This window comes from Nyctibius grandis, chromosome 3, assembly GCF_013368605.1.
Source record: "Nyctibius grandis isolate bNycGra1 chromosome 3, bNycGra1.pri, whole genome shotgun sequence".
NCBI classification, from domain to species: Eukaryota; Metazoa; Chordata; class Aves; order Nyctibiiformes; family Nyctibiidae; genus Nyctibius; species Nyctibius grandis.
Window position 1 is genome coordinate 72,926,397 of NC_090660.1, and position 27,943 is coordinate 72,954,339.

The following is a 27,943-nucleotide window of genomic DNA, read 5'->3' on the forward strand; positions in this document are numbered from 1 at the left end:
GCCAGCCCCAGGCAGCACACCGCAGCGCCGTGCGGCAGCGGCGACTCCCCCTAGGCCACCGCGTACAGCCTCGACAGGAGGTGCCGCGGGGGAGGCAGGAGGGCCGCGTCCGCCCGCGGCAGGTCCCAAGGAGGAGACGGCGGGCAGGGGCCACGGAGGGAGGCCGGCCCAGGCGGGCCACAGGCAGTAACGGCCACTAACGGCTGCCGGGCCGGGATCCCCCACAGCGCCGCCAACCCCAGCACAACCCGCCAGCCGCCTCCCGCACATGCGCACTCCCCCCGCGGATCCCCCGGCACATGCGCAGTGGGGCAGAGCCAATTAACGCTATTCTCGCCCCCTCCCGGAACATTCCTCAGCTGTCCCCCAAGAGCGTGCGCAGTCCGTGGCTGACGGGAGGCACAGACTTCTTCCGCCTGCGCCCCACCGCGCGCATGCGCATTCCGCGCCGGGCGCCGCAGGCCCCACCCCCGCGCCATGGGAGTCGCTGGCGGCGGGCGGGCGCGCGCGGGACTGCTTCCCTCCCCACGTGACATGGAGGCGGGGACGGGAAGGGAAAGGTCAGCGGCGACGCCGGCGAGGGGGAGCGGAAGGTCAGGGCGCCGCCGAGCGGAAGTGGGAGCCGGAGCTCGTCCGCCATTGTGGGGAAGCGGAGCCCAGGGCAAGGGGGGAAAGCGGCGCTGCGTCCGGACGGCTCCTTCCAGCGGGAACCCGATCGGCGGCAGTAGCCAGCCCAGGCGGCGGCGACAATCAGGCGGCGGCGGCGGGGAGGAGGCGGCGGCGAGCGGCGCGGCGGGCGAGCGAGTGAGCGAGCGAAGGAGCGGCCCCGGTGTGCGGAATCACTCGAGGCCCAGGCGGAGCGGAGCGAGGGGATCGCGGCTCCCCGTGAAGAATGTCAGCCACCAGCGTCGACCAGGTACCGGCCGCGGGGCGGGGGGAGCGGCCGCCCCCTCCCTACCCTTTCCTCTTCCCTGGCCCGTCGTTAGCCCTGGCGGGGGAGGCGGCGGCCGGGCGGCCACCTGCACCTTCCCTCGCCGCCGGGGCGGCGCGGTTTGCGGCCTCCTCCCTCCTTTCCTCCGTGCCGCCACGGGGAGCGGCGATCAGTCGGAGCCGGCGGCGCCCGCGGTGGCGGGCCCTGTTCCCAGCCGCGACAGCCCCTATTTATAACTGCTGTGCCGCGCCAGTGCCGCTCCGCCTCCCCGCCCGCAGGGCCCGCCGGCGCTCAGCCCCGCGCCTCCCGGCCCGCCGGCTCGGCCCCTCGGCCCGGCCCTTTGTGTGTTCTCGTCCCGCAAGCGAGCCCTCTCCGGTCGAGCCCCTCCGGGCTCCCGGTTCCTCTCTCGGCACCGGGAGCGCTTTGGTGCCGGGGTCCCCGCGGCGCCCTGCGCACCCCTAATTCTCTCTGGCTCCTCGTTACCGCATCCTTTCTCTTCGTGCCTTTCTCTCTTCTCAGTCTCTTCTCTTCCCTTCGGGCCTCTGGTTTCTGCTCCTTTGCCGCGGCCTCTGCTTCTTCCAGCTGTTCTCTATTTCTCTCCGTGCACTGTGCTGCACTTTTTTAGTTGGTTCCTCATAGAGCTTAGAGTTTGTTATTTTTTACCTGTGCTAGGCCTCTGCTGCCTTTCTGGCTGGAAGCTGTTCTGTCTTGGTCTCTGCTTCCTCCATGGGCGTCTGCCACTCCCCAAAAGTTCTGGCCCTGTAGTCTCCTGCCTTCTTTTATTTTCTCTCTTTGCCTTTAATGTTTTGTTTGTTTTGTCTCTGTGCATGCTCTCCCGTTTCCTTTTATGCACTTATTTCTAGCTCAGTGATCTTTCAGCTTTTCATTGCTCTGTCTTCCACGAAGGCTCTTTCTTCCCAATATTTTTAGTTCCATGTCTCCTGTTGGTCTCTGCATGCCTTTGTGTCGGGATTAGATTCGTCCCGAAAGATGAGGTGGTTGGGGTTTTTAAGGTTACAGATATTTTTCTCTGTTTTTGGGAGAGGGAGGTGACTAGCCAGTGCAGCTTTAGATGGAGCAGTGTTGGACAGCCTTATGATAACTCTGAGACAGATGCACATAAAAGCAAGATGGAGGTGGTTGGCTCCTAAACTTTCAGACCTCTGAATACTGAGTTTTTCAGGACTAAAAATTGTTAGAAAGTGATGGAGCCTGGAGACCTACTTGTGCTTAATTGTACATATGTGAGAAGATGAATTATATTTTCATGGGCTAGCATTTGTTTTTCTAAGCTATTTTATTTTGCTGTAGAGGAGTTAAGGATACTGTAACTTGTAGTGTTACAGTGATTCTTAGTGCATGACACATTAACAGTGTTTTGTAAAGACTAATCCTAAAAAAAAAATCGTCCTTAAGGTATTATTTCCTTGTGTGAAAGCTTCATACAGGCTGTATCATTTTTTCGATGTAATTGGCTGGACAAGGAATGCACAACTGGTAGTTCAGCTTACAATATCACTGTGTATTCCTTTGTATATATCTAAAAAGCAAGACATTGTAAGTTATTCTCTGATAAGTACCCATCAGTCAACTTAAAAGATGACATATGATAATGAAGTTCTAATGAAGTTCTAGTACTGGCAGTAATCTTAAGCTACTAGCTTTCTTTATTGCTTATATTTCTTGGGGGGCGTGTGGGGGGCAATCAAAATTCATTTTTTGTTTAGGTTTTCAACACCATTTAAGCTTCACATGCTGTAAAAGACTAGATTATTTCAATGTTTTTTGGTGAAATTCTTTCAATTTTAAAATAATTTTGTTGGTATTTTTGTAATACTTTATATGATATGATTTCATGTAATACCATATTTTTATAACAGCATATTTTTAATAATACTTTAAACTGATATTTAAGTTGAAAAGAGCAGAATTGGCAAATAAATGAAATTACCCTGAAGTGAACATTAGAAGATTCTAACTGAATTTGTTTTGCTTTTTTTTTCTTCCCACTTTCCTATATACAGAGACCTAAAGGACAGGGAAATAAAGGTAAGTTGGTTCCTTGTATTTCTGTGTAAATCTCTAATATTGCTGTTTATGGAAGTTAATGTGTCTTCAGACAGTTGTGGGAAGAGAATGTAGCTATAGGATGTCTTTTATTTCAGAGCAAGATGATAGGGAATTGGGTGCCAAAATGTTATTTCCAAGCATTTTTACTGTGGCACAGCAGTACATCAATGTACAATATTTTATTTTGCAAATGAAGATTAATGTCAGAAGTCAGATGATAACATAGCTATTTCTTTTTAGCTGACTGTGATATACTTGTATAATCTCTTTTAACAGTATACCTTGGGCCTTTCTGTGGTGAATAGCATCGCTGTACTAGAATCATCAGGAAGAATCTTTTGAACAGCTTCCTTAGCTTGCAAGACAACAGCCACATAACTATGTAGTTACTTGTATCTGTGAGCAGAACACAGCACCTTCCTTATTCTCAGAAATTTTGTGGGCTTTTCTCCTAATTTTAGCATCAGCATAGAATATTCTTTCAGTGTTTGTAGGCTCTTTTGCTTTCTACTTTTTTAATGTTTCTGTCAACATCTTAGGTTTTAAATACCTCAGTAGGGTTTCTTCTCCCACAGAAACAAGGAACTAACTACTTGATATTCTTCTCTCTAAAATTCTTGGCAAGTATGTCGTAAACAGCATCTCAGATTATATCTTGCAATTTATTCCTGGTCTGGAATTTGTTATCTTTGGTATAAAGACTAATATTCTATTTGGGAATTCTTTTTGCCTAGTTAGTGCACTTGTGCCCGTTTAATTCTTAGATGTTCAGAAAGCTGAGCTATAGAATAGCATGCACACACCTACCTTCATGTGTTAATATGCTTATTATTTCTTCATGCAGATAAGAAGCTTTTTTTTTTTTTGGAGCTCATGTACTCTTTGCCCCCCGATGTTCATTATCTGTACTAATCTAATTGTTCTCTGTGAACTGCCATTTAATGTTATCTGCAGCGTCGTACATACTTTATTATTCTGTCTATGTGCAGATTATCTGCTTCTTACTACGTGTATCACTTATGAGGTGGCACATGGCTCCTGAATCTTGCTAAATTTGGCCTGTTCCTTTTAATTTCTCTGCGTTCAAAGGAAAAAGAACTTGTATTGACCTCCTCAGACCTTCTCAGTTTGGTCATTCTCTCATATTCTAGTACTTTCACCTTTTTTCCACAAACTGGAGCTTTTAACTAGTTCTTTGTGTCTTTGAAATAGTTTGTGTTTATACCTTCCATGTTGCCCTTAAATGAGCAGAAGTCAGATTCATTTTAGCAAGTAGTTTGTGGCTTCATGTTCTTTGGATTACCATATCTCAGTTTTAATGAGGTTATTGAAATGCATCTATTAGAGAATCATACAAGTAGTTTTTGAACTATACCCCGTATATATGAATTGGAGTGGAAGTATTAAGTATTTCTGTTTGGGTGTTATGTTGCAGCTTAATAGTGAAAATGCACAAGTCAAGTTTAACTTATTTATGTTAGCATATTTTTGTGTGCTATAATTTGTAAATGCTGCAGAGTGTTTGAATCAAAACACATCTCTTAGTTTGCTATGTAAGGAATAGATTTTTGCATTTCTGAACCTGGATGTTTATGGAGTGCATCCTTTTAAATAATGGATATTTAGTATGTATTCTCTTGGTGAGAACATGACCTACATGAAAACTATAGTGAGAGAAAACAGTCTCCTCCATTCTGTTAAATTATTTGGTATAACATCTATTTAATGAAACTAAGTTATGATTTAGCATTAGATTAAAGGGCTGGGAGATTGAAGATGGTGGCACAGTGTAGCACAAGTTGTTGGCTTTGGGTTAGGGACTTTTTCAAGAGGATAAATTGAGTCTGTTATTGGTAATCCTTACTGACCACATGTTAGCAGACAGTAATCTCTTTCAGGTGTCATGATAGGTCCCAGCTTAAAGGAGCTTCAAGGGAAGATGTGATACTGAGTTAACAGACTAATCTGAAGTTGGTTCTATGCATAAGAGTAATAATGTTAAAGAGGATGGTACTCTGTCATCCTCTTTACTTTACAGGTACTCTGTTACTGTCAACATGTCTGGTAGAGCATATGAGACAATGTGAGTAAGCAGTATAAGGAGTGTATGCATGGAAATAGAGTATTTTTCATATTGAAACAAAAAATATTAGGCCTGCAAATGATATTGGGAGGTAGCTGATTTGTCTAGTAAAATGTTTTGGATGCTTTATTCCAGTTGGTTATAAGTTGGTGTATTGTGCTGTTTCCCTTGACCAGAGTTTGTGGGATTGAAGTTCAGGTGTGTAGGACAGTACTATCCATCTGTTGTGTCGGATATTAATGTTGGTATTTCGGAGACTTGAATCAGTAAATTATCCTGTCTTGAAAGTTTTCTTATTCTAGTTGTCAACTACGGTACAGTTGACATAAAACATCAGAACTAACAGAAATCAAATGACGTCTTACGGGGCGGGGCAGGGGGGGGAGGTGGGTAGAAACTGGCATTCCTGAAACTCATTTTTTTACCCTTTTGTTTGTTGTGCCAATGTATCACACCTATTATAGGAAAGTGCTGACTTGTGTTTGCATATATATGTATATAATGTTTGGCTTTGTAGAAGGTTTAAATGTAAGCATTAGGTTTAAAACAAGAATGAAAGGTTACATGTTTCTTTTAGTATTTGTTCTCCACATTAATCAAGGTGTAATGGCTTCTTCTAATGAAAAATTTATTCTTATGCCTTTGGCCATCATTTGTACATTTTGCAAGTGGTTATTCAAAGGATAGTAGCAGTTAATAGAAGCTTTAAGTTCCTTTATTTGATGAATTGTTTCTTCTCGATATCTAATTACATCGTATGTTCTCGCAGTGTTCGCGGAAGTATATGGTATTTGCAGGGTTGGATTGATACAGATGTTTTTAATAACCGTAGATTAGTTTCAGTTCGTATTCTTCATCACTGCTGTGTTTAGTTGGAACACTTAATGTCAGATTTTGGGAATGAGGCATGCATCTTAATCTGTTTGCTCTTGTTAAATATGTTTATGGACTACATTCTTCATTATTAACATATTATGTAAAGTTAAAATGAAAAGCCAAAGCAACATACTTGTGGTGATGCTATTTCACTGGGAAATGTATATATTTACTAGGAAAGATGGCCGTGTAGAACTATTATTTCGTGCCACTGACTTAAGATCTCAATACAGAATTAATAAGAAAGAAAATATAAGAACATTCTATGTTAGTTGTAATGGCAAACCAAAAATGTCTTAAGTGACCTTTAGATACCTCTGAAACAATAAACACAGCAGATGCATGTTTTACGAAGATTAGCTGTCAGTATGAGGAGATTAGTTTTGATAGGATTCTAGTCTTGACATGCAGCTGTTTATTTCTTTATTTGTGGTTGCATGCTTTTAAGAAACTTGTATGCTGACATCTATGTTTTTAATTATAACAAAATTGTATTTGAGAATTGTGCTCTCCATACTGTTTGGTTAGATCTAAGCAATGGACATGGCATGGACAAAAAATTTTGAGGCTCATCCCCTGTGTGACTGGGCCAAATATAAAGAGGAATAGTGTTCCAGGTCATTAATATGTTACCATTGTGTGTAAATTCAGGATGATTAATGACCTTTACTGTAACTCTTTATTTATGGGGAAAAAACCCCCAACACCAAATGTTAATTTAAATTTGGTATTTAATTAGGAATATTGTTCTATGAAGTTTTAAAACCCATTGTGGTCACCACTGCTGGTTATATTTGGCTGTGGCTACTATACAAATGCACTGTGCCGGTTTGTAATAACTGAAGTGTCAAGTGTTCTGACTTCTAAAACTTCAAGAAGATACTCAAAACATGAGGTGCTTTCTGCCTTCACAGATATTTGCTTTGAAAAAAAATCTTCTGTTTTCTGTGTTAAGTTATGAATTTTTACTGCTGTCTGGAGTTACGAATTTTTTCCAGAATTTTGGTTATTCCTTGTGATTATATTTGTTCCTTTGTCATTTGTTTTTTTTTCAGGTAGTTTCATTCCGTGAAGGCAGTTTATTTTAGAGGTGTTGAAGTCAAATGTCAAGAAAAAATTAAAGTGAATTGGTCCAGGCACCACTTGGTTTGCAATGTGAGCTTTGGGTGGCAAAAAAACCCCTCAGTGAAACAGAAAAAACCCCACTCTTAAACCTCCAGCTTTGTTGGAGTTAGTGTTCAGTTACATGGTCGTATATACTTCTCAGAAGCTTTTGCTAAAAGAGGGAGACCACGGAGTCTGCTCCTAAATCAGTGTCTCCAGCTGTTGGAAAATCTGCTGTTTTGTTGTAACTTCTGCTGTCGTGGTTTCTCAGTGCACCTTATTGATCACTCTAAAACTGTTTTTTCCCATTCAATGAACCTATTTGATAAATAACAAAAAAATTGCATTTGGAAAAGCAGTAATTTATTTTGGAGAAGAGATCTTCAACTTGTATAATTGCAAATGGCTGGTTTAAGTCCCGGTTCTGCTTTGTACCATGGGAAACAGTGGAACTTAGTAGAAATTTGTGCAATTTGACTTTGTTTGAATAGTAGCCTGGGGGTGGGTAGAGAGACACTTCAAGTAATTTGGGCAGCTGGAAAATCCCAGGTAGGTGTAATGCCTTAGGTAAAATTAAAGGTAGTAGGAGGCCAAGAAGAGCAAGTAGGAAGAGATTCCAGTGTATCATGGCATATATGTTGGGAAAGGATTGTAATCACCTTTGGGGACTTGCGCTCTTCTTTCTATTCTACTTTGTCCCCTCAGAGCTTCAGTTGTGCCACTAATGCAGTGCAGTATAATAGTTATATAGGAAATACAGAATTAAAGAGCTGAATAGTGGTGCCTTTCATGGTTGTCTTGGTGAGTAACTGCCTTTCCTTCTGGCAGGAGAAAGCTGTATGTTGCAGCTTTCCCTGAACCTATTGAATATGTCTGTTCTGGTTGGTCTGCACATTTGCACTTGGTCTGGTACTTCTGGAAACGCTGGATTTACTGCTTGTGCAAATAAGGTGTGCCTATGGTTTTTCCTCTGTCTGTGGAGCTCAGGAAAGAGTAATCAGGAGTAGTCCGCTCTGGTTGCCATCTTTCCAGACCTCTCCTGAGATCTGGTTGGGATCATCAATAGAATGAGCTATTTTCTTTAAATTTTAAACAGTGGTGCTTAACAATAATATGTTCAGTCTCAATGAAACACAAGTATTTCAATGTACAGGCGATTAAGAAGTGTTACCTCGATTAAAAGTGCATCATAGATCTTCCAGAGAGTATACCTAATACAGATTTACTTTTAGTTTCAGTACAAAACGGTTCGATTCATCAAAAGGATGCAGTAAATGATGATGATTTTGAGCCATATCTAAGTAGTCAGACAAATCAGGTAAGTGAACATTGTTTACTATCTTGAAGTTAATTTTGGAGTTCAGCTGACTTCTAGACTTAATTAATTTTTTTGATTGTATTTCTTAGCATTACTTACTTGCTTGACTATCCATTGAAATATAATTTTATATCGTATCTTGTCTTATCATATGATATCTTAAACAGGTAAAGTCTTTTAATAATTCTGGAAAAGAGTCAGTTAAAAAGCGTGCTCTGATGTCGCTTGCTGTTGTGCTTACGCTCTTGACTTCAGAAAGATGCAGTTACAAGAAGCTTGAGGGAAAAACAAAACAAAAACCCCAAAACAAACCCCCACACCTTAAATTTACAATGAATCATCATGTTTTGGATGGAGTTCAAAACAAGAGTTTCATTGGCTCTGAGAAAGCATTAAGTGCTTGGACATGATTTCCTTTGAAGTTGGTAGAAGTAGCTCACAGTTGATGGCATAATAGATTGAAGCTTAGCATTACTACAGCTTGGTATAACTCTTCTGCCAGGAAGTTAATGACTTATTTTCAGCGCTGTGAATTGGCTCTGTAGTCAAAAGTTCATATTCATTACGTGAAGTTTGTAAGTTGTAGTGGTCTTCGGAGAGGGAGAAAGTGGAAATTATTAAAAGGCTTCGAGAATTTTGCTTGTCTTCCCATTTTTTTCAAATAATACAACATTAAGGAGGCATCAGCTAAAAGATGATAATGTGCAGTTTTTTCCCCAAAACAACTTCAGAAATCATACGGGGGTAGTGCTTCAAATGTCTTGGAGCTTTACCTTCTCAAGAAGTAAATTCTGTGATTTGCCAGGAGTCTTGAGAATGCGATTTGAATTTAGCTAGCAAACTTCGTTCTACTAGACCACAGGTTGTACTTAATGCCCATTCTCAATAGTGTGGAAATGTTTGATTGTTGTTCCTCCTGAAACAAACAGGCATCCTTGCATCCTTCTCACTGTAATGTTCTGGCAGGTGTCTCCAATTAGAAGTGAGAAATTTGACAAAACACTAAGACTACTAAAGCTTTATATCATAGTTGCAGCTATTTTTTCTGTATTTGTGAAACTACAGTTATGGCTTGTTTTTTTTAAGTAGCTTATTATTTTCTTAATACTATTGACATGGAGGCATTTTAAGCCTAGCCCAGTAACTGAAAATAAAGCTAATATATTACAAAAAATGGGGCTCTTCAGTGCTTTGAAAAGATCTCTTGAGGAAAAAATGGCCATATCTAACAAATAGATATCTTGTTCATCTTTTATGTTGGGAGGAATGGTGGAAGTTACAAATGCATTAATCTAATCTTTAAAAATGTTTTGGACTGTATTACAGGTTTTTTTGCCTTGAGCGTAATGGTCTATGTTGCTGATTTTTTTTGTTTTATTTTCTTGCAGAGTAACAGCTATCCACCAATGTCAGACCCATATATGCCTAGTTATTATGCTCCATCCATTGGATTTCCATACTCTTTAGGCGAAGCAGCATGGTCAACTGCAGGCGACCCTCCAATGCCATACTTGACAACTTATGGACAGATGAGTAATGGTGAACACCATTACATACCCGATGGTGTATTTAGTCAACCTGGGGCATTAGGAAATACCCCTCCATTTCTCGGGCAGCATGGATTTAATTTTTTTCCTGGGAATGCAGACTTCTCTACATGGGGGACAAGTGGATCTCAGGGACAATCAACGCAAAGCTCTGCTTACAGCAGCAGCTATGGCTATCCACCTAGTTCTCTTGGGAGAGCCATAGCAGATGGACAGGCTGGATTTGGCAGTGATACTCTGAGCAAGGTGCCTGGGATTAGCAGCATTGAGCAAGGCATGACTGGACTGAAAATTGGTGGAGATATGACGGCTGCTGTAACAAAAACTGTAGGTTCAGCTCTGAGCAGTACAGGTATGACAAGCATTGCAGCAAACAGCGTGCCCCCAGTTAGCAGTTCAGCACCTAAACCAACCTCGTGGGCTGCCATTGCAAGGAAGCCTGCTAAACCTCAGCCGAAACTCAAGCCTAAAGGTAATGTGGGCATTGGGGGCCCTGCTGTACCACCACCACCTATAAAACACAACATGAATATTGGAACTTGGGATGACAAAGGGTCAGTGGTAAAAGCACCCCCAGCCCAAACAGTACTGCCTCCTCAGACTATAATCCAGCAGCCTCAGCCATTAATTCAACCACCACCACTGGTGCAAAGCCAACTGCCTCAACAGCAGCCTCAGCCACAGCAACCACAACAGCAACAAGGACCTCAGCAGCAGGCCCAGCCTCACCAGTTGCAGCAGCAACAGCTGCAAAACCGCTGGGTAGCTCCTCGTAATAGGGGTGTGGGCTTCAGCCAGAACAATGGAGCTGGTAGTGAGAACTTTGGTTTAGGTGTTGTATCTGTCAACTCCTCACCTTCTGGCGTGGAAGTGCACCCAGTGCTGGAGAAACTAAAGGCCATAAACAATTACAATCCCAAAGACTTCGATTGGAATCTGAAGAATGGACGTGTGTTTATAATCAAAAGTTATTCAGAGGACGATATTCATCGCTCCATTAAGTACTCTATCTGGTGTAGTACTGAACATGGTAATAAGCGCTTGGATGCTGCTTACCGTTCCCTGAATGGAAAAGGCCCACTCTATTTACTCTTCAGTGTGAATGGCAGTGGACACTTTTGTGGAGTGGCTGAGATGAAGTCTGTTGTGGACTACAATGCATATGCTGGTGTCTGGTCTCAGGATAAGTGGAAGGGGAAGTTTGATGTCAAATGGATCTTTGTCAAAGACGTTCCCAATAACCAACTGCGGCATATTCGCTTGGAAAACAATGACAACAAACCGGTTACCAATTCGAGGGACACTCAAGAGGTACCCCTAGAAAAAGCCAAGCAAGTGCTTAAAATAATTGCTACTTTCAAGCATACCACCTCAATCTTTGATGACTTTGCACATTATGAGAAGCGTCAAGAGGAGGAGGAAGCCATGCGTAGGGTAAGAAATCAATGTCACTATAGCAGCTCTCCTGTTTTTTTCTGGTTTTGGAAACCTTGTTTTTCATATAACTGGAACTTCTGTGTGCCAGTGTTGAATTGGAAGGTGATGCTTTCTACCCAAGGTGTCTGTACTTGATATAACTGGCTCTTAGTGAAAAAATTTAAATTCTTGTTACTTGTTTTGTTAACACAGGCACGTGTTTAACCACAATACTACCATAGGCCTGCATAAGTGGGCTTCTGACATGTTTTACTCTTCAAAGTAAACAAAAACTGAACTGAGTGTATTATCCGTAACTGAAGTCTCCTAGTTTAGATTTTGATGGTTTCTGGATGTCACAAAAAGGACCTGAAATTACAAGAGAAGCTTACTTTATTTAGCATAAGATTTCAATTCAAAATCTGCTTTAACGAAATGTTAACAGCATGATTACTGTGAAAAGCAGTGCTGATAGTGCATTTCCTAAAAAAAAGTAATGTGTAGTTCATTTCTGTGAAGAAAAATATCCCTATGATAAATCAGTAGAGAAACCTTTAGTTTTAGAGGTATTTCAGAAAACCAGACAAGGGAAAAAGGCATTTAATTTAAGCTGTTTTACAGCACTTGTCTGCTTTGTCTTGTGTGTACTCTCCGTACTCATAACACTTCTGTTCACCATTAGCCACAATATTTACTTTTGCTATATTTATTTTCTTTCCAGGCTTGCTAGTAACTGTAAATATATGATTTGTCTCATGGTTAGAAACATTTCGGGAACTATTGTACCAGTTAGATGATGTGCAGGTATTCAGAAATGGGAGTTTGCAGCAGTGCAGTTTGCTGGTAGTGCTCTCCATCTATACTGTCACCCCACCTACTGAATAGAAAACCCCACAAGTCTAGGGTTTATGCTAATTAGGGGCCTTGTGGGATGTGAAGTTCTGAACTTGTTCATTTCTTGAAGCTGCGACAATTCTGGCTGCGTAAGAATTTCACCTGCTTCATGGCCTCCTTACTTGTCTTAGGTTTCTAGTGCTGCAGTGGTTCCACCCTTCTTGTACATTCCTAGTCCTTTTTTTTTTTTTTTTTCCTAAAAGGAAAACTGAATATGCCCTAAATAAGTATTGTTACTTCCATGCCATCTTGATGATGGGAGGATGGGCCGCATTCTTGACTAATCAATGTAAGGGGAAAACTTTGACCTTCTTAGGCTTTAGTACAACTTCACTGTGATTTTGGTAATGTTTCAGAAGGACTAAGGTTATCGCGTTTGTAGCCTTCATGTTTCACTATTTTCTTTGTTTTTCGTGTTTTAAGACACTTCACAAATAACCGATTTGCTTCAAAAGTATCTACTTTTGTGGAAAAAAACCTTATCAATGGAGTCATAATTCAGACATGCCTTAGCAGCTCAGGAAGATGATGTGTTTTGTTCGTGGTTTTGTTCCCTCAGCAGTAGATGAAAGCCATGAAATGTAATGAAGAGGGGGAATGTAGATTATTGGTACTGTTTCTGTGTCTGCTAAGCTTAAAATTCAAAGTACTAAATTCAGCATTTAGTAGGTCTCTAACTAGATGACTGTGGTTATGCGTATTTGTGTAATAAAGTCACACTACCGTTTAATATCTTCAGGGAAACATATAGTATCTGTATGACTCAAGTACTGAACTCTGCATTTCTTTGTTAACAGTTACCTTTCCCAATACTATTGGGAGAAAACATGCTTGTCAAGATACTTGCATAGTAGGCATTGATTCTTCTACAGCATCGTACAAATGGCTTTTGTGACAAATTTTAGAAAATAACTTCAGAGCTGCATATGTAGTTAGGAGGTTTTCTCTTTGTAGATGGATTTGAGATATGCCTTAAGCAAATGAGTACGTACTTAAAATATAGGAAGTCCAAATTAAACTAATGACAGCTACAGAGAGTTCATCTTTATCATTCTCTTATGATTGAGTGTTAACTTTAAACCTCTAGGTTTCTTCTTTTATCACACAGTGTACAAACAACCTGTATTTATTTGTAAACATACAATTGTAAACTCTTATATGATTCAAGAATAGTTTGGAAATGCAACAATTAGTATTGTAAGCTCTGGTTTATGGTTAATTGAGTAATCCTTTATTACCTAGTGCCAGCTAGGCTTTTATGGAGCTGTATTTAAATTGGTGCACTTTCTAGTGCCAGTAGAACTATGTAAATTAAGTTCATGCCCATTTTCTGTGGCAGCTGTGGCAATCGCTTTGTTTCCAGTGTTTCTGTCATGAAAATGTGCTTATTGCTGTTAATAAAATATTAAATGCATCAAGCAGCAGTAGTCATGTACATGTTCCTTAAAGCTCAGTTAATGTTTTATTGTTGCATTGGTGGTAACAAACTTTCATATAGCCAGTGATCTAAACATAGTAAACAGCATATGATTTATGGATTTAATTTACTTTATAACTGTTCATCATTCCAGCTAACTTATTTTAAAATAATTGCCTGTAAAAGTTTAATCTTAACAACCCAGGGGGATCAATAATTGATTTCCAATATGACCCAGCCGTATGTTTTATTAAAATACGGCAGTATACTTATAAAAGTGCAATGAATAGTCTGTGATTAACATGGAACTTCAGTAACTTTGCCATTTGATAAAGGTTACTTGCAGATGACTGAGTAGTCTCTTTAAGCGTAAATATTAGAACTCTAGAACTCTAGTAGTGTCTACCGCTGTTTGATGTGACCTCAGTGTGCGTAAGATGTCTACAGCTGGGATTGCAAATGAATTTGTGCAGTGATCATTCACGCTTTTCTTATGGCTCAGGTTCCGGTATCCTATTTTAAACATGCAAGTGCTGTGATCCTTCACCAAAGGACCAAAGAAATCAGCAATGTTTTTCATGAGTTCTGTCAGTAGTATATTGAAATAACCTGAAATTGTATTAGTCCTTACTTGGAACTGTTTTGTGGCGTAAATGCGCACATTTGTGTACAGATTATTTAAAAACATGTTTGATTGTCTTTCAACAGAAAGCAATAGCAATAAGATTAAAAAAATGAAACTGAAGTCTTAAAATATGTCATTTAAGAGCATGTAATTACATCAGGAAAATAAAAGGTATTGAAAAGAAGAAAAAAATCTGTATTAGTAGTTATGTACCTGATCTTCAGTAAATATATGGATCAAAATAAAATGTGACTCTGATTAAAAACAGTTGTTGGAAGATTACAGCCTTGTCACCCTCAGATGGTGGCTTGTTAACCTGCAATTAGCTGTTGTCATAGGACTTCTTTTGGTGCTTTTTAGTGCAGATTTCTACTTCTGTAGCATATAATGGAAAAAAAGATCATGGTTCTATGTAACTGTAGAATGTTTTAGATGGTTTTCTTAGTAAGATAGTTCAGAAAAATAATTAATTTTTATCCATGGTAGAAGATAGAGGAATTCAGTATATTTGTATATATCTAATTTGCATTTGGAATTTTTACTTTTCAGGAAGCCTTTAAATGGCAGGTAAATTAGCATTTAAAAAACAGCTTTCTCCTGTTGTACTACATATCTTGTAATAGGAATTTTGATATAGCTAAAACTTTCTGACTCCCAAAAGGAGTAATTTCACTTTTTTTCCCCTCATTCTGATACTAATGTAACCTGTCTCTCTGATAATTGGGTCATAATCAGGCTGCAGTGTTAAGCAGTGTAAATCCTTTCCACTCCAGGACATTGCTGACTTTATGCTTTAAAAAAACCTGATATTATTTCTTTAAAATATCTTGAAGGAGAGAAGTGAGAAAACATCTATTAAGAGTGAACTGTAGATGCATCCTCCTCCCCTTACGCCTCAACCATCAACTACTAGGTTATAATGTCAAAGTCAGGTATAGATACATCTGCAGTTCTTATATAAGGCAAGAAAAACAGGTACTTGACCAACATTTTTAAATGTTATAATAGTTGTACTGGACAGCTTTAAAAAGTTTGTGTATTTATGTCTAAAAGAGGTTCAGAACAGTAAATAAAACAGGTTATGTAGTATCTCCTGAGAAACTTGTGCATTTCCTGTATGCTTTTGATGATCTTTCAAGGGCCGTTATTTTGCAATTTCCTTGAACGTGATGTTTATCTACAGTTTCATCTTTATAAATGAAAATGATATTGCAGGTCTTGTGTCTGTTTTAAGAAAAAACAATATGGTCAGAAAGTAGAAACAGAAGATACGTTTTTGCTCCCTTGAAGATCATGAGATGAATATGTACCCCTCATCTTAGGAGAAGAGGATTATTAGGAGCTAGAGTAATTTTAGACATACTGATCCAGAATTTTCATCCCATGAAGATGTGCCAGTGTCTTCATTTGCTTTTGCATCTTTAGTCTTTTGGAGATACTTTAAAAAGACTTGAGTTCTCTTGTTATAGACACGTGGATTTCAAATGTGCATGTTCTCTGTGCATTTGGTAGAGTCAATTGTGTCTATTCAGAGGTAGTATTTAGAATTTATTACAGGATGGGGATAGTATGGAGAGGGCTCAATGTTAAAATACGGTATTGTACAGAGTGACTATGTAAGAGTTTGAGTAGTGGTGTGTCCTGCCTTTCTCTAGTAAGGGAGAAGATGCTGCAGCGGGCAAAGTGCAATATTGGACTGTTGCATGAAAGAGATGGCATGTAATTAAACTCACAGGCGGTCTTAGTTTATAGCAACACTTATATAGATCTTGTCATATTTTGCTTTTTGGTTTGAAATTCCTACCTGCAAAATCAAAGCTAGAGAGTCCTTTTTATGGAGTGGGTTTAAATTCTCTGACTGTGGGACTTTAAAGACCAATTTCTCCTGTAAAATAGGGACCCCTATTGGAAAAGTTAGGAATATCAACCAAATGGTTTACCTTAATGATTAAGAGACCAGTCATTTTTGAAATCTAATTCTTTAGTGTTCTTAAATATGAAGGCAGCTGCCGAAGACAAGACTTCAGACTTGAATTGAGCTGGATCTGTGAGAGCTCCACCTTTTCTAAATGGTGTGTCTTTAAATTGTGGTTTTTAGTGCAAAGGAGTAATTCTAAATCTCTTCTTCCAGAGCAAAAGCAGAACCTTGAGTATACATGAATAGCTGTTAAAATTCATGCAGCAACCTTTTGCTTCCTGCTACATCTCCTCGGATTGCACTGCTCTATTAAGAACAAACTGAATACAACACTGGTGCTTTTCCTGCAGTTTGCAGGGAAGAAATATGCCTGTGTATTGCAAGGAAGTCGCAACCTGTGTGACTGTCCATGCAGTACTTCGACCTTGCTTCATTGATTCATGCCATAGACAGGCTAGTTAGCAGGAACTTGAGTGAAGATTGCTGGTGGTGCTTTGCTGGAAAAAATGGCACATTAAAACCATATTGATCTTGCATATTTAGTAAAGGTGTTTCTGTAGATGCAGTTGAACTAGGATTGTTTAAGTTTTGTGTCAAAATTGTTTGGCTTTAACCTTCAGATTCATGTAGTTGAAATGATGTATTACAAGAATTTGTATCAGATGATGAGCTGTTTGAGCCCAGTTCTTTGTGAGCACCTTTTCAGAGGTCTGGTAGTGTACTTAATATTGATGGGTAATTATAATTATTGTTCTGCTTCTGTATCTAGGGATCATAGTCAGTTGTGAAAAAGGAAATAAACTTGCATGTACATTGCACTTTCATATAGAGTATAATGAGAAACCAATATAAAATAAGTTCATGTTTCCTCATGGCAGACTGGTATTTGAGTTACACATGTGCAAAGAGCATAAGTGGTGAGGCTTAAAGAAAAATTGTCTGAGGAATTCTTCCCCAGTGTATTTTGTAGGCCCTGCAGTGGATGTTATTTCCCTTCCAAGGCTACTATAGATTCCTTAGCAGAGCAATTAAATAAGAACTTCTTGTAGTTGTCCATGAGCATCTGAGAAAAAAGAACAAAGGTGTCAGAGTCATCTTTCTGCTCATTTTGCTGGGACAGTGAACGTCACTCAATGCAGTTGCCATAGATGTAGTTAGAAGCTATCTGTTGTCAGTCTTCACAAGCCGATGTTACACTGTGAGCGTTGTTAACAAACAATGATGAGGATCTAGAAGCTTGATATTTTTTTTTATTTTTTTTTTTTTTTATAATGAACTTGCTGAAATGGCTGTCTTGTAGCTAATTAAAATCTGGTATTTTGATGTGTAACTATGTACAGCACTGAAAGGAAGCACTTGCTACTTGTAGTTAGAATTGGCCAATCCATCACTGAAAGTATCCAGCTGGGTAAACAAGACTGGAAGGGCTTTTCTGGCTCATGGTGTTCAAGCTTGGTTTCTGCAGAGCCTTTCCTCGTTGCGTGTTTGTTAGGTTTCTTTCCCCACCTCTGCCTTCTGAATATTCATACCCTGTTATTTAGTGTGCTGTGGAATTTCAGATATGGATTACATTATTATTACCTTTATCGTTACCATAATAAAATGATATGGTCTGTCTGTGTTGCAATAACAATGCATGTGTCTGCTCAAATTTAAATTTATTTACCTTTTTACTGTAAGTTTTTCACATTTTTACTGTTGCTAAGTAGGTTTCAGAGATTGAAGTAAACAAAATGCAGTCAGAACTAATAGGAAGAATAAATAAATTAGAAGTCTAGGTCTCAGATTTTCAGACTTTCTTAGTATTTATATGCTTAAAAGCCTTATTTACTGTCTGGAGTTCAAATGATCTGCAACAGCAGGGTCTCAGATGAGTATTAATTCATAAGGCTTACCGGGAGAAGGAACTGTTCTGGAGTTGTAGAACCTCATTTGATTTGCTGTGTTGACTTTGATTTTTAATTTGTGCCTTGTAGTTTTCATGTTGGGATAAGGAATAGGAGAAAATGAGTATTTAGGGAGAGGATGTGTCCTGGTTTCGGCTAGGATAGAGCTAGTTTTCTTATTAGTAGCATTGTGTTCAGGACTTAGCATGGAAGTTTGGTATGAGAAGAATGTTGATAATACACTGATGTTTTTAGTTGTCGCCAAGAAATCAAGGACTCTTCGGTGTGCAAGAAGCTGGGAGGGAGCATAGCCAGAGCAGCGGATCCAAACTGGCCAGCGGGATATTCCATATCATGCAACATCATGCTCAGTATAGATGAGAGCTGGCTGGGAAGTCGCTCGCTCTCTCTTCTGGAATTGCGGTTTCGGGGTTTCCCTCCTCTGCGATCACTAGCCAGGGACGGGCTGGGCATCAGTCAGCGGTTGGTGAGCAGCTGTACTGTACATCACTTGTTTGTATACTATTTTTATTAGTACTATACTATTATTATTGTTGTTATTATTAATTTCAATTATTACATTGTTTTTATCTCAACCCACAAGTCCCTTTACCTTTCCAATTCTCTTCCCCATTCCCTGGGGGACGGGGAGAGAGTGAGCAAGTCGCTGTGTGGTAGCTGCCTGCCAGGTCAAACCACGACAGGATGGCATCTCCACAGGAAAAATTTCTAGATCCATATAAGGCTTCTAGAGATCCTCCCCATCTGATCCTTCCCTCCTATCTGCCCAGAATTCCCAGAAGTGCTTCTCAGAAAAATATATTTAAATATTTTTATCTGGTTTTGTGGTAATCTCTGTCTTCGGGAGATTTACCCTCTCTGGTTTGAAATACAAGAGTGAGAAGTTAAAAAGGACCTTTATTTTACAGAATTTTAAAGTTTCAGTAATGTAGTTCATGTTATCAGCCAATGAGATCATTGTCATAAATGGAGTAAACTATTTCTAGCATTTTTCATTTTTCTCAGTAATCTGTTTTTTATTGTGGTTCTCAAGCACTACAGTCAATGTTTATGCTGTCATAGCTGTGATGGTACACCGGGTTGCAATGAACCGCAGATTATGGCTCATGCCATTAGTAAATGAGATTTCGTGAACTTTGCTGGGGCTTCTTCTCACCACCTCTACAGCTGTCTGTTCTGCCTCTGCCAGGTGTTTCTGCCCACGCAGTGGAGTTGGCAGAGGAGTTGTATGCCTGCGCCTCACTTCACAGAATGCAGTCTGACATGTTAGCTTACATTGCAGATGAGCAGGGCTTTTAAGCTGAAGATTAAATCGCAGTTTGCAGTGAAGCAGCTAAGGTGTGCTACGCATTCCCTTCTGAAGCTGCTGTGGGAACACTGCCTCTTGGGAGAGGGGCAAAGCAGATAGCTTCAGGCATGAGCATTTTGCACGTTGCAGTAAGCTGCAAAAGTTTTTGCAAGTGTAGGCGATTGTGCTGGAGGTGAGTGTGTGTGGGAGCTATCTGCAATTTGTGCAAGTTTATAATCCTGGATAGCGTTCGAAGTGGACACCTTGAAATGCTTGCACTTGCAACTGCTATGTAAAAAAGCCAAAGTCCTTTCAGGTCTACATGCCCTCACCTTGAGCTTCAGTTTGTGGGATCTTAGAAAAAAAAAAAAATACAGCTGAGGACTGTACTAGCTTGTTGTTGTTAGGCTACCATTTACATTTTAGCTATGAAAAATGAGGTTTTTTTCATTTCCCTTCTTTTTTTGACAAAAATATTCTAGAAGTCAGTGTTGTGTGCATGTCAGTAGTTTCTTTCAAATCAGATCAGGAAACATTTTTGTTGTTTTGAACTTCGAAATTTTGATAGCATAGAGATTTTGTTAAATCGGAGGATGAATTACATTGCAGCTACTTTTCAGCACAGGATCTGAATTCAGAGAACTGAAATTTGGAAGTAAGCCTCGCGGTTCAGACCAAGTTAATTCCATATTTTGTTTGCAGTAGATTGATGCATGTTTCTGAGGCCCAAACATTTTTAGGTTTACCTTCACTTGATTTTGTCAGTTTGTGTAGAAAGTTATTTGCATGGTCTGCAGCTGGCAGGTACCTTTAACCATCTCATTCCCACATTGTTCTAATTCGAATGGTGCATAATTTCCATGTCCTGCTTATAAACTCCCCCTAAAGCCCCGTAACCTGACCCTGGCGAGTTCTGAAGTGAAGCTGGCTTTTGGTAGGGAACTTAAATTAACTGGAGAAGCTTTTTATCCAAGAGCATTGCAAGAGATATAGCAAAGGTTTTGCTCATCTGAATGTAAGAAGTAAGAGATGTTGGGTGAAAGGGAAAAGTGGTGGAATTCAGTCAGTGTGCTGGAAACTTCCTCTGCTGTGAGGGTCGAAACCTGCTGGGGATAAAGTCTTCTGCTAGATTGTCTATAGTCACTGTTTATACAAAAACAAACAATCAAACAAAAGCCACCCAAAAAAAGCCAGAAAAGGAGTACTTTTTGAGATGGGAAAAGGCAGTGGTAGCAAGTGTGATCTGACTTAGAGCTGTGGCAGGGGGGTTTAGTTTGCTTTTGAGTATAATACCACTACCCGTGTTTGGAATAAATCAGGTTTTCTCTCTGTCCATTTTGTTGTACAGAGTGCCAAATGTCACTGCTACCAATATCTGAAGAACTTGCTGTTCACTTGCATTGAAAAATGTCAAGTTTGTATGTCCAATTTAAGTATTTAAATGTAAATGTAGTAATATGTAACTTTGAGACTACAGGAGAGGTGTGCTGTGTTGTTTTGAAGCCTTTTCCAAACTCTGTAGAATTTAAAACAGACTTGAAATTTGTAACACCTTTATTTCATCCTTTGGAGGCGGGTAGTCAGGATATAATTCCCTTTCAACTTTGAATTTTTATGAACTAAAATGCATTTTGAGTTCAGAGGCTACACAAAGCAGAAGGTCGGTCAGTTTATTATCCTGCAGTTTGCAGAACAGAGAGAGGCTTTCTAGACAGCTTGACTCAGTGATTACATATGTAATACTTGTAAATGGGCAGGAACCGATGTTTTTATTTGTATGTAGGTAGGATTTAAAATTGTTCAAATATTGATATTTCATTATTTAACATTGCAGTTTCATAGGCTACTACTTAACACCGCAGTAGTGTTTTTCAGCACTTTGTGCAGTTCTTCCAGCTGAAGTCTGCTGATAGTAGAGGAATAATCTGAGATGTGCCTGAGCAGGCTATTTTTGAATGCCTTACACGCACAGTGAGGCATGAGGCCAGTGATCATCTGTTTTCAGCCTAGACATGGACTGTTAACGTATCAGTTTGTATTAACGACTGATACTGTCAATTTCACATTTTAAAAGCCGTATCTTACTATGCAAATATGTCATGTCTCTTTGAACTAGGAAAAAATGATTTCTAGCAGAATAGTGCAAGTGTCACTCTCACTTTAAATATACTCAAGTTTTGCCCTAGAGAATGTACAATCTTAGATATAGAGGGACCCTGAGCTGCTTATTGTGACCAAGAACTCTGTGCTAGCTCTGCTTTCTCGGTGTTCATCTTGGAGCAGCTCGGAGGTCTGTCTTGGAGAGGGCATCAGCTGTACTCTGATAACCAGTATAAATGTTATGTATCCTCTGCTTTCATTATAGTGTCTTTTTGGCAGAATTTATTTGGATTCATATGCTAATTTGCACTTTTCCTAAATAGTTTCTAGCACAAAAAAGCTTCAGCGTGGTATCAGAGTGGTTTTGAAATTATTGTTCAAATGCCTCCTGGTTTACTTTGTTTTTCCCTGCTATGTTTATGTTCCATTTATAACACTCTGTGTAATACGATAATAATAAAAATACTGGAAATGAGTTTTTTGTTCCTTTTAAATGGGGGAGGGAAACGGCCTCTCTTCTGTGAAGGTATTTTAAAACGTTTATGTAACATGCTCAGTTGTACGTATTAAGAAAGGAAGAGCTATTGGAAGATAAATTCTTAGTTTCTTAGTCATACTACAGTGTTTTTACAATCTAGAAGATATGTAATGAAGGCAATGAGACATAGTTTATTGATCTGTTTTTATTTTTTCCTAGAGGTAATCGTAATGCCTAAGTGTATGTTTAACAAAGTAGAGAGAATGGAGGATGATAATAGAGCACTGAAAATGTTATTTATGCTGTTAGTCTTGTAATACAGGGGAAGAATTTGTTAGTCTCTGATAGAGATACAGTGCAATTAGTATTTTAGCCCTTAACCGTACGAAGTTGTTTATCGTCGTTTGTATTACACAGATGACATTACACACTCTGTTCCTTTTTACCAAATGCAACATCTCACAATGCTGTGAGGGCTTTGTAGCGAATATGGTCTTGGCTGCAACTCAGGCTTGCATTCAAGTGTTTGGTTTTTTTTTTCCAGCCATTCATACCTCACTGATTTTGCATTTTGTTATTAAAAGTAATTTCAAAAATAAGTATGGATGGCTTTTTTTTTTTTTAAATTCTTTTTCTCGCCATTTGAGCAATGTGTTTGTATGGAGGAGGAGCTACTGGGCCAACTTGTTCCATTACCTTTTGATCTTAAGCACATTGAAACATTTTATTATAGTGGGCTTTGAATGAGACACTTGGCAACGTCATCTTTACTTTTTCAGGTATATAACAGATTGAGAGTAGAATATTTAAATATTCATGCAGAGTATTTTTTGACAAGTTAAGCAGAAGATTTAGGGTACCTCTTTCTTGCCTTGTTTGTAGGTCCCTTGGTCTCCTTACTCAGTTCACTTTATTGCAATATATTTTATTGGAAATTATTTAAAAGTAACATTATAAAAGCTTTTCTTTTTGATAGCTGTTTTTTGGAAAATGTTTGCCCTTTAGTTTGATGTATACTTCTGTGTTTTTTTTTAAGAAGTTGACTTGAACCAGATGTTTCATGTTCCTGAAAAAAAGTGAAGCTTTTTCCTTGAAAGCTTGTTGCCTGATTTAGAGAAATGGCAAGCAATGCAGCCGCTCTAATGAGTGGAAAGCAGATAATCTTGAACTGTGTTTATTAACATGATTTTCCTTTCTGTTTTTGTTTGTTTTTCTTTTTTTCAGGAGAGAAATAGAAACAAACAATAACTATATGGAGATGTCCTGCTAGAATTACAACACTAATGATGTAGACTCTGGAAATGCCTAATATGTCTAAGAAGACGTTATTAAAGCTTTTTTCTGCTTAAGGTGACATCTTTGAACACTTTAACACAAAATTGACTCTTCTTGTAATGGTTCTCATCAGTGCATCTGCCCTTATACTCTCTCACCAAACACACTTGAGAACTGTACCTTCGTCAAGCACTTTCTGTCCTGAAGCTTTTACCAGTATCTGCTGTCTTTTGTATTTATGCATCCTAGCTAAGACACAGGAGACCGAACGAATGCAAGGATTCATTAACTCTTTGAATTTGTTAAATACTAACATTTAACCATTAGAAGTGGTTCAATGATGTGAGATTCACATTGCTTCAGCTTAATTTTTTCTTTGTTGTAGTTTTTTTAATTGTCAGTTTTTAGCTATTCAATGGATTAAAAGCAAATCATGCCATATTTAGTCCTGGAGTAAAACTCAAGTCTAAATGTTCACGTGGAAATTATTGTAGTAATCTTTTAATATGGCAAAGCAACTTTAAGCTGCAGTTTAGCCAAATGAAACGTAACATAAAATTATATTAGAATGACATTTCCCTTGTTTCAAACTGTTTGGTGTAAGAGAATATTAATATGCAGCTTGGTGGACACCACCAGTTAATGCACAGTTCTTTATTTTTTTTTTTTTCTGTAACACGTATACTGAAAAAAGTGCATTTGTCTGAGGAACTGTTTGTTTGCTACCACTCAATGAATCTCAGTTTTGAGTAAATGTACCTCAGTCTAAATCAGACTTTTTATGACCTTTATAACTACATTTAAAATAATCTTTAATTCCTATTTCTGGGTGTTTGCAAGCCTGACAGATTGCTATCATGAAAGTGAAAATTTACTCCTCTAGGTGATTCACTAGCTAAATAAACATAATTCTTGTTTAGCAAGCATATACTCTTGTTTCTCAAATTTTTTTTGTTTCATTGTCCCAACATCCAGGTGTTTTTTCCCCTATTCGGAAATATTTTGAGAAAAATACTTTGATCCATGGAGATGACATATTCATAGCCATGTTAACATGATTTTTGTTAGAACCATGCAACAAGAATTTTAGAATACGTATTAAACTGTGTAATTCTATACTAGTTTTTAACTTTTAAAAATTGTATCTTTTGTTTCAGTTTATATAGCAACACATTCTATCTGCTGGAAGAGAATATGAAAAAAATGTTAAGTAGGTGTATTGACTGTACAAAATACTGAACAGCCTGTACCAAACTCCAGGGATAGCTTTCTCTTTTTAGAATGGCAATGTAGAAGTCGGATATGTTATAGCTTAAAATAGCAATACCACATATTATTTGAACATGTTTAATGTCTTACTGTCCAACACAGAAGTTTATATTGTGTTTCGAGTCCTACATTTACAGATTCTGGCAATCAAAGTTCTGGAGCTTAAGTGGCAAAGGTTTGTTTTGAATACAGACTATTTTGCTAGATTTTACTTTCTCTCTTCTTAAGCCCCTTGCACTCTTATGACCTTGCAAACACAAAAAGTTCAGTACACACTTATTTCTTGCTCATTATTTAAAGTGTTGTTTGGGACTGCAGAGTAGGAGATATGAATCTTAATTTTTACTGCCAGTTTTCTGGAAGCTCAAAAGGGAAGCCCTCCCATATTTTGAGAAAAGAAGCAATCTCACTTAAATGCAGATGTATAACAAATAGGAAGTGGACTAAGGGAGGGATAAGCAAAGTGCATATTGTAAGAGGAGACCAGGAGATAAAGGTTTTAAGCCCAAACCCTATGAAATCTGGCTTGAGCCCAAAAATTGCTGCTTCCATTTCTGTTTCTTGCTAACAAGTTTTATAGCTATTTGTTTCCCTCTGTTGGATGATTTATGGATTACTGTCCATTATTCCAACTGTCATTGATCAGTTGAAGTGGCAAAGGTCAATGTTGTGAGTCCAAAGAATGTAGTCCTTCTGATGATCCTTCAAGGGATCATCAGGTTTCTGCTTCTTTGTTACAAAAATATCTTGGGAAAATGCACAGAAGTTCCCAGGTAAAAGAAAGCTACTGTTAAGAGTCAGGCATTCAGGAACTGATTGCATGTGCAACCTTAGTTTGCTTCCACTGCAGTATTCATGTTTTTGCAGGCTGTGTTAGTATTTCCTGCTTTACCCCTTGCCTCTTTTATTCTAATAGCATGAGCATTGCTCTTGGATTGAATCAGGTTTGGTATAAAATGGGTTCATCGCTCTGTTGCAGACTTTGAAAGCTTGGAAGATGAGACAGGATTGTGAGAGAAGGAGGTGATCACATGTAGAGAGCTGTGACAGTTCTTATACTGTTCCAGGATTGTTAGCAAATCTACAAATAGAAGAGTTTCATTGCTGATGGTGTTAGTCATGTTGCGACCGATTTGCCGACTGCTGAGAGTTTAGCATGTGCAGCTGAAATTAAAAGGAATTTTATGTGCATATAAAGTACTGTAAAAATAGTATATAACATTGTAAAATCAGCTATGGAGTGCTGTACTAGTTAATGGACATGTGAAACTTCTAGCCTTCAGCTTCCTTATGCACGAGTTCTTTTCCTCCAGAAAGAAAAGGAATGGTGCTTAATATCTCAAATAAATGTAGAAATACATTTTTTTTGGTCTGATTTTTCAGTACAGTGAAGTTGTGGTAATGGCTGCTTGCTAAGTTGCTAATGGAGGAGTCAGTGGAGCCCCTTTTCTGTTCCTGGTGCCTCCTCCTTTGTGTCAGCATTTGTTTTCCTGTGATCCATACTGATCCATACTGCTGGTTTAATGGTCTGAGCAGTTCTCCGTGAGGTTAGGTGTTTAGAAGGGAGATGGTGGGAGGGGAAGGAAGGAGATTCGTCCTTTCAGAAGCAGGTGCCCACTGTTGAATAGGCTTAGCTGCACTGTAACTACACACCTATGGGTTGGTGAACCAGAGCTGCAGCAGAATGTTTAAAACTGGGAAAGACTCCCCAAGAAAAAAAATCAATTCTGTGTTCAGTGTAAGATTTCAGTAGTGTACAGTGAGATATGATGTTATGAGACTCACTTAGTGATACCAGAAGGGGGGAAGAAATGCTGAGTATTTCCCGTTTTGACTACTTTTTCCCCTTTGAAGAGACCTGAGAATTCATATAGAAAAGTTATTGCTGAAAGGCTTGTCCTACCAACACAAGTGGGACAAATTAAAGTTGTATGAGCATTGCTAATCTTTGAGTGGCTCTTGACTTTGTAACATCAGCATCTTTAACAGAGGTTTTTTGGTATTTGACTTTGACAAGAGATGATTCCTGTCAGATGAATGCTCAGGTTGCTGCCTTAAGGAAAACATTGACACTACTTTATTTTGAGGGTCTCGGATCAGGAAAAACTTGATACTCACAACTAGACAAGTTTCACTGCTTCGTGTCTTTTGCTATTCAAGGCTTAATTTATCAAATACTTGCTTCTATACACCCTCTTGCTCTGTTTTCTTCTTTTTGGATACTCTGGCAGTTTTGTAATGCACTGTCTGCAAAATTTAGATGCAAAAGCCCCTTGCAAAAATGATTCTCGTCCCAGACAAATCTGTGGCATCAAACAAAAGATAATGTTGAGCTCTGGGTCAAGTGCAAGTAACTTAATATTTAGGAGGAAGCATCTTAAATATTTGTCACTATTTAGTCAAAGTTCTATTTTGAAGTGCTTTCTATATCATAGAAGAATTTACATGCTTGAAATATATTCCTTAAAAAAGTTTTAAACAAACTATTTTGATGTACAGGTATCACTGCATCTTTCCTAGCTGAAACTGACCTGAAGCAATAGTGTTTTGAATTCTGTAAGTAGCAGTTACCTAAATTTTTCAAAATTATTGGGAGCTCTTTCACTAGAGAGATATTTAAATACTTCAGCTGATTCTGGCACAATGAAAATCCAGTGTGGACAGTCTTTGAATTTTCTGCAGCACTGATTTTTAAATGAATAATTCTAGACATTCAAATACAAATCATCCTTTAGGAATGAATTTTATGTTGTTTTCAAAGCCATTTGAACTCATTTTTCCAACCACTTTGTTAAGGAAATACACGCCACTTTTTCAGTGTCTTGTTTATTCTTTTGCCAGGTGAAGATCCATATAATTTACTGATAAATTCAGAGAGGTTGAGAGCAGTTCTTTTCCATTCAGTTGCAGCAAAACCTGATTTAAATTTTGGGTTTTTTTGTGCATTAGAGTATGGTAACTTGGATGAGAATTCTTTGGCATGAAAATTGACCATTTGATCTTACTCAATCTGTTTGAAAGTTTCAGTAAAAGTAACCTGTTCGCATCCTTATTTATTCTGTTTTCAGCCTGATGCGTCCACCGTAGTTTAGCATGGGAAAGGAAAGAATTTCTCTATGGATCATAGGAATTTTGAGTAAATCAGTTTGGCATCATATAAAATTACAATATTAGTGTACAGCTGACATGTTTCCCTCAACATCTGTTCTGTACTGTCTGTTCTACTTTATATATTTTAATAAAGTGCATTTTAATATGATGAATATGGACCTTTCAGTTCACAAAGTTAAAATTGTATCCAGTTCAGGTTTTTGACAGTGTTTCTCTTCACATGATAATCCTGAAGCATTGTTATTCATGATACTTTCAGTGTCCAGGGATCTCTAAGCCAAATACTAATAATAAAACTTGCTGTTTATTAATAGAA

General features: G+C 38.9%; 1 protein-coding gene across 1 annotated transcript; it reads left to right on the top strand.

Annotated features, from left to right (window-relative positions):
- Positions 1-551: 551 nt before the first annotated feature.
- On the top strand, positions 552-27,943 carry YTHDF3 (YTH N6-methyladenosine RNA binding protein F3). The gene is made up of 5 exons (XM_068396169.1): positions 552-916; positions 2,956-2,980; positions 8,297-8,382; positions 9,771-11,363; positions 23,197-27,943. Exons 1-5 carry the CDS (start codon positions 893-895, stop codon positions 23,218-23,220), a joined length of 1,752 nt encoding a protein of 583 aa, XP_068252270.1. The 5' UTR covers positions 552-892; the 3' UTR covers positions 23,221-27,943.